Source organism: Panicum virgatum, chromosome 1N (assembly GCF_016808335.1).
Source record: "Panicum virgatum strain AP13 chromosome 1N, P.virgatum_v5, whole genome shotgun sequence".
NCBI lineage: Eukaryota > Viridiplantae > Streptophyta > Magnoliopsida > Poales > Poaceae > Panicum > Panicum virgatum.
Genome location: NC_053145.1, coordinates 41112528 through 41120004, shown reverse-complemented (window position 1 = coordinate 41120004; position 7477 = coordinate 41112528). Strand labels below are relative to the sequence as shown.

The following is a 7477-nucleotide window of genomic DNA, read 5'->3' as shown; positions in this document are numbered from 1 at the left end:
TGCAGAGGTAGATCACAGTGGCGACAGCCCGAATCGTCCGGGGCAGGCCAGGCCACAGCGGAGGCTGCGGCGGAGCATCGTCGAGGCAGAAGGCCCGCAGGACCAGCGACATCATCGATCAGCTGGCCACAATCGGCCGGATCTAACTAACACGTACGGGCAGCAGCACAACCAAATATGTGGTCGCGGCGAGCCCTGTCGACGCGTGACACTGGCCCCAAATGGCGCCGCGCCCCGCGATCCTATTTTCTCTCTTCGACGCACGCACTCGGGCGCCCGGGAACGAACGGGTGTCTCCGGCCGCGACCTGTCGCGCGGCGGCTGAATCCTGCCTCCCCCGGGTGCCCGGCCGGGCCGGCCTCGGCGTCGCACACATCACGCCTGCCGCCAGCGGCTGTTGCCGCTGCCATGCGAATGCTCCGGGACCGGGTCATTTTCGTTTCCGTTTCGTCACCCCCACCACCCCACATGCCCCCAGACCAGCCGCCGAGCAACGGAAAGCAAGCACGCGCCGCTTCCTCACTTCCCCGATCGCAACGGAACCCGTTGGTTCAGTTCCTTCCCGCGACGTGAGCGGACGCGAGTAGGAGGACCCGCGCCACTGCCACTGCCACTGGTAGTAGTCGTGTGCAACGGGACAAAGGCAGCCTTGAATGCGCACGCCTGTCCGCCGCGCCCCTCCGGCTCTCCTCCTGGCCGTCGCCTCGCTCCAGCTTTCCCGGGGCGCGCAGGCCCTCCTCCCCCCTTGTTCGCTTCCGCCCGCGTGCACCTGCTGCTGGCCGCTGCCATCTGCCGCTGCCGGTTCCTGCCTGCCGAGCCGCGCAGCGCCGCACACTTGTCCCGCGCCGTACTCCTCCTCGCCGCGTGACCACCTGCCTCGGGGGCCTCTGCTGCCGGCCCGGGCGCGCGGGCCTTTGGTTGCTGTACCGTGGAAGAAATATCAGAACACATGGCTCGCCGCCGTGCGGTCAATGATCTGCTACCGGGCGTCGTTGCACAAAACCATACTACTCCTAGACACGGTAGATCTAGTAGATCACAGGGACCAGAAGTAGTGAAATTGTCCAGTCCGATCGAGTTTGTTGCTGCTGCGACGGCGGGCAGGGCATGGAAAATGGTGGAAATGAAACAATCAGACTGGGACACACAAAGGAAAGGCGGCAAGCCGATCGAATCGATTACACGCACACGCACACACACACACGGGCTAAGCCGCCGTCTGCATCTGATGAACCGACCGACCCTCTCGCTCGCATTATCTCTCTCGCTGCCCTCTCTCGCCGGAACATGCATCGCACAGGCCAAGGCGCTACTCGCCTACGGGCCCGGCTACCTCCCACTCCACCTCCGCCGGTCGACGGGCCTAGCTGCATGCGCGCACGCTGCTGCCGTAGCGTGGCACTAGCAGCAGGCAGGCCCGCCCGCCCGGTCTTGTTCACATGAGAATTACTACTGACTGATGACTGGTACTAGCTAGAGATCACTTCCTTGATGTGCTGCCTTTGCGCCGCGGCTAATAACCTACACCTCCACGGCAATGGCCGCGTCAGGCTTCATCATCGCCAGCTCCGCCGCCACGAGGCCGTCGCCGCCAGCCGCCGCCGCCGCCGCGCACGTGACGACCGCGGGCTCCGGCACGTCGATAGCCACGGCGACCGGCTGCGGGCCGTCGCGCGTCGTCGCCACCGGCAGGATGTCGATGGGGTGCACCTCGGCGCCGCAGCTGGCCCTGCCCTCGGGCGCCGCGGCCACCTCCTTAGCGTGCTCCGGAAGCTTGACCTCCTCCACCATCACCACCGCGGCCGCGGGGTTCCTGCTCCGGTACGCCATGTACAGCGCCATCTGCGCCACGCCGAAGACGAAGCCCAGCACGTTGGGGAACGCCACGAACACGTCCTTCTTGAGCGCGCCGTACGCGAACCAGATCACCGCGCTCAGCACCAGGAAGAAGGACAGCGAGAAGGGCATGAACTCGACGCTCTTGGTCCGGATCACCTGCCGCTGCAATCACATAAATCACATGGAAATGAGAGTTAATAATAAGCACTAATTAATCGTCAGGTCGATCAGCAGACCGCCAAAGAATACGCCTACCATGATGCTGAGCGGCGCGGCGAAGACGCTGAGCGCGACGCTGACGCAGATCCACCCGAGCACGTGCACGCGGAGGCTGCCGTGCTTGGAGAGCAGCATGGTGACGAGCGCGACGAGGCCGAAGACGCCGACGTTGAGGCCGAGCAGCATCTTGGCCGTGAGCACCCGGGCGGGCCTGGGCGCGTACACGAGGAACATGGCGATGTACACCGTCTCGATGACGCAGCCGACGCCGTTGATGGTCACCAGCAGCTCCGACCCGGACTTGAGCAGCGCGTAGAAGATCCACAGCATGCAGCTGAAGAGGGTCACCACGTACGGCGTCGACTGGAAACCCTCCGTCGCCTTCTTGCGGTACACGCGGTAGAACGTCGGCCTGGAGATACATACATAGTATTATTGACGTACGTACGGACTGATCATCTATTTCCGTTTGATTTTAGTTAGTTTATTATTTATATACCATGGGATGATTAATTACTGTAGGAGTAGATTATTGCAAGCACTTGTTGCTCAATAATAAATTAATAATTTAGTACCCGACCAACAGTATATATAATGGCACTCTCGCAACTAAAAGTGTGACGTGCAAGAATTCTCAGCACTTGTTGCCTTCAGGTATAGTTAAGCAGAATTTCTAGAAGAGATATATACTCCTATATATATGGACGATGGCGACCCTTCAATTCTACATTGATTGAGATACATGTTTTTATTTTTATTCGTACTGATGAAGTAAAAAAATGCTCTTAGTATCTACAAGTAGTATAAAATATGATACGTGCTGTTAACCGCATGCAGCAGGTAAAAAAAAAAGACGGGCCGGGGGCAAATAATAAAGCAGAGTAGTGACTTACAGCGGTGACAGAAACACCATCAGCGAGATTATGTTACCTGAAAAGCAAAAACAAACAAAAGATCCATCCACATCAGTCACAGAACACGCACGTACAGCGCCGTCTGGTCAGTTAAATGCATGCTTATTAGATGGAGTGATCTGGAGAAGAAAAGAAACGAAACGAAAGGAGAGGAGAGGAAGCAATCCAGGTTTCCCGGAGGTAGAAGAAAGAAACTCGTCGTCATGCCGGGCCCCTGGTACGGTTCTCGTGAAGGCATGCATGGAACATGTATGACGGGATTGCTTTCTCCCTTCGGACTAACCACCTCATCAGGCACTGAAAGTTTGGCCCCGGCGGTTCCATTTATCCCACTGAAAGAGCGAGGTTGCCTGACCGGGACATAACAGGAGAAGTGTATGTGCTGTTGCGCTCTGCTAATTATAGTCAGGGTGCGTGGCCGCACGAAATATCTGATGATGGAGGCTGGTGGATACTAACTGAAAACTCGGCTCCCGTATCTCAAGGGATACGGGAGAAGCAAACAATGCAGAACTGATCGAGAAAGAAGGGTGCAGAGTAGGTACCTAGGATACCGAAGGTGAAGGCCCAGGTCTGCTGCTCCATGTTGAGGAAAGCCATCTCGATCTCTCTGTCTCTCTCTAGCTTCTCTTCTCCTCACAAGATACGATCTCCGATCCTCTTGCTCGGTGGGGGAGATCTAGTGCACTGAGCAGTCAGCTGCGGAGAAGCGGCGGCGGCGGTGCTGCTGCTGCTGCTGCACTGGAGAGGAGGAGGAGGAGGAGGAGGAGGAGCTGGCAGAGGGCAGAGGAGCTCGCTCGCTATGTGGGGAGGCTCTCAGCTGCCTTGGGCTCTTGGAGAACCTTGGCACCGGCAAGGCCTCCTATATATAGGGAGAGGGGGAGCGCAGAGGGAGAGGAGGTCAGGGCTCAGGGGTGAGGGGCGGCGGGAGGGGAGTTATTAGTGGTGCGGGCCCCGTTGGATCTATGATTACACACTGACTTGTCGCGCCGTGCTTGCTTTTGGCGCCGGGAGAACGAGGGAGGGTACACGGTAGCTGCTGGTGGAGTACGCCGCCTCCCTCCTGCTCAGCGGCGCGCTGGAGGCCACTCTTGTTGCGTGCACACACGTCGTCGGTCGGTTACGCCCGGGGCTCCAAGGCAGCTTGGCAGCTTGCAGCGAAAGCCCGGTTGGTTCCTTGTGATTCATCTCGTAACGCCCCCCCTCCCCCGTGACATGGCAAACATGCACCCCGAGATGCGTGAGGCCGAAGCCGTTGCTGGCCGTTTATTTTGCTGCTGTGCGCGCCGTGTGCGCTTGTTGGGAGATCGACAAGAACCGGCGGGCATGAACCGAGACGCGCGTCCGGCCCGCAGCTTGAGCTAGCTGGTTGACATGCATCTACTACCAGAGGCGGCCGCGCGCACAAACTGGTCTGGTTGTCATTGCCACTGCCTAGCAGCCGCGCCCCCCGCGCGCGCGCCTTTCGTAACGGCCCCCTCACGCTTTCTGCAAAAAGATACGGCCGCGTCCGCGTCGTGAGGAGCCAGCGGCTAGCTAGCACCGGGCGGGCCTCGCAAGTGACTCGACCGCGCCGGCGCACCGTACGCAAACGCCAACGCGAGCGTCTAGAAGTGCATAGCAGCAGCAGGAGCCGGCGATATTTGTGAGACCCGCGGCGGCGGCGCGCGGGCTGCTGCCTAACAAGCCGGGCCGCGCGCGGCGGGGGCGTCGCGTCGCAACGGGTGGTCACACGTGACGCGCGCAGGGAGGGCCGGTCCGGTCCGGTTTCGTGTCCACATCACCCACTCACGCGGAATCGCGCGTCGCCCCTCTGCTCCGCAGCTGCTCCCGCGCCACAGCCGCAAGGCAGCTGGTGCGTGCAGTGGTGGTGGCTAGCTAGCTAGCTTGCGCGCGCGCCCCGGGCACACCGGGCGCGGGCGGGCGGGCGCGCCGTCGGCTCGGCCGGCCACCGGTACCACCACGAGTGCTCTTTACGTGTCCCGTTCCGGGGCCCCTCCGCCAACCGCCGATCCGGCGGCCCGGCTCCTCTCGCGTGTGCGGCCGGAGCACGCGCCTCCGTTCTCTCTCCGGCAAATTTCGCGGCGCCACGTTAACGCTGCGATCGCCTCGCCGGCCGGCAATCAATGCAATGGGGGCGGCCCCCAGCTAGCTCGCTAGCGTCCTGGTGGCGACGCGCAGATCCGGCAAAGGCCGCCGGCACACGTCTCGGCGCCAGGCGTCCGCCGCGCCAGCCGGCGGTGCTAGCTATTTCCGGACCCTGGCCCGGCCGGCCTGGTGCGCATACATGAAAACGCGCCGCGGGATCGGGGCCACGCAAACGCGGTGCGACGCAAGCTAAGCGTTCCGAGGCTTTTTAAGGTAAAAGAGGCCCGCAGCGCAGGCGATGCGATCCAGCAGCGACGCGATCGATCGTGTCAGTGGTCATGCGCGGCGCGCTCGGGCCGGGCAATTATTGAGTGATTGCAGAGCTGCTGCTGCTGCTGCTGCTACACGGGGTTGTGCAGCTGGCCAGCTAGCTAGCTGATCTGGGGTTCGCCTACTAAGCTTTCCCTAAGTACTCTCCAGCGGTTTCCAAACCCAACTCCGCTGCCACATTCGGACGATGCGATCGATCGAGCTAATAGCAGCTTGGCTTTCTCCTCGCGCGAACGCAACGTAACGCAACACACGGTTTGCCAAGTTTGTGGCCGGCGTCGCTCTGCGGTATATGTAGCTCATCAGTAGCTGCTAGCTACCTATAGCCCTCGTACGTGTCACGCCGGGTGGATCCTTTCCAATCATGGAGAGGCTGCAAAATAATTGTGGTCCGTCCGGCCGGGAGACGGATGTGACGCCCCGAGGCCGCCCGCCCGGCTCGCTCGTCGCCGAGTCCTGCTTGCATACGACTACGATGACCATCGTCCGCGAGGAGAGAAGATAGCTTATACGTACTCCCTCCATCCTGAGGATGTAAATCTCACACCTTGAGGAGTTAAACCATCTTAAATTCGACCAAATTTATATAAAATAGTATTAATATCTATATTATATAAAATAATATCATTAGATTAATCATGTATTATATTTTTATACTAGTTTATTTGGAGATATAAATGTTAATATTTTTTTTATATATTTGGTCAAACTCAAAATTATTTGAATCCTCGAGAAGCAAGATTTACATTCTTTTTGGGACATCATATCCATCGTATCCATATCTCTGGCTGGATGGACGTATGATGATGTGCGCCGGACGGACGGGCCTGATGCATTTCTGGCAGATCCAGAATAATTGATAGGTCTTTTAGTCTCTCCTCCAGTGCGTCCATATTAAAAAAAATATAGGTGGAGGAGCTCTTTTTCTTCAGACCCACACCAGATCCATATCAAAATGGTAGGAGAGGCTAGAGCCGCTCCAGACCCACTGGATCCACCCCTTCCTGCAAATCGGAGTTGCCATCAGCCGCGAGCCGGAGCTGCCGCTGCTGCACTACTATCATGCATCAGGACTGAATGATTGTGGCGCTAATTAACGCCCGGCGCCATCAGCCGCGCAAGCTAGCTAGCGAGCTCGATCGACCGTGTGTGAATGATTTACGGGTGGCAGAGAAGGACCGATTGATCACGCATGATTATTAGCTATGAGGCGCCGCGCTGGAGCTCACTAGAGCCATGCAGACACTACTACAAAAACATTGATTTGTCCCGGTTGGAAAACCCCTGTTGTCCCTGTTTCCCAACCGGGAACGCTAGTCCGGGACAAAAGGGGGTGCCCTTTTGTCCCGGGTCTGGCAACCGGGACAAAAGATCCTTTTTTTTCTTCATGTTTTCCTTTTCTCAATTCTTTTTCTATTTTAATTATACTTTTGCATTTCAATTAAACTTATGTATTGGAATTCAGTGTGTATGATCTCCACTAATATATACATATATATATATATAGTTACTTATATAATATTTGACCTAGATAGTTTTCATATATAAATTAATTCACTTATATATATATATATGTATACACATATCTATACATGTGAATTCCTTTACATATGAAAATGTCTAGGACCAATATTATATAAATATATATATACACATATATATTATTGGAGTGCTTATATATATAATACATACATACTCCATCATATTTGCATAGGTATATTCGTTCTTAATTACATAGGTATATTCGTTCTTAATTACATAGTAGAATTCGCCTTTTGGAAATTTAATACATACATACTCATAAATAGAAATTTAATACATAGACACACATATATATTTACATAGGTATATTCGTTCTTAATTATATATATACGCGTATATTGTCACTGTGATTGTCAATATTAGATATTCCATCATAGTAGAATTCGCCTTTTGGATCGAGGACTTGCTCAACAATAAATCCGGAGAATTGTTCTTGAATCGCCATAATCTTTTCCTCCGGTATGAGTTTATCGCGCATCTCCCCGACCTATGGAAAAAGGGGATAATTAATTTCGACTAAATAAAATACGAGTTCAAATATTAAC

General features: G+C 55.7%; 1 protein-coding gene across 1 annotated transcript; it reads right to left on the bottom strand.

Moving 5' to 3' along the window:
* Positions 1 to 1103: 1103 nt before the first annotated feature.
* LOC120655852 (bidirectional sugar transporter SWEET15-like) lies at positions 1104 to 3812 on the bottom strand. Its single transcript, XM_039933824.1, has 4 exons — positions 3518 to 3812; positions 2952 to 2988; positions 2095 to 2470; positions 1104 to 2001 (listed from the first exon to the last, which is right to left on the bottom strand). The coding sequence occupies exons 1-4, from the start codon at positions 3570 to 3572 to the stop codon at positions 1522 to 1524; spliced, it is 948 nt and encodes a 315-aa protein (XP_039789758.1). The 5' UTR covers positions 3573 to 3812; the 3' UTR covers positions 1104 to 1521.
* Positions 3813 to 7477: the final 3665 nt, after the last annotated feature.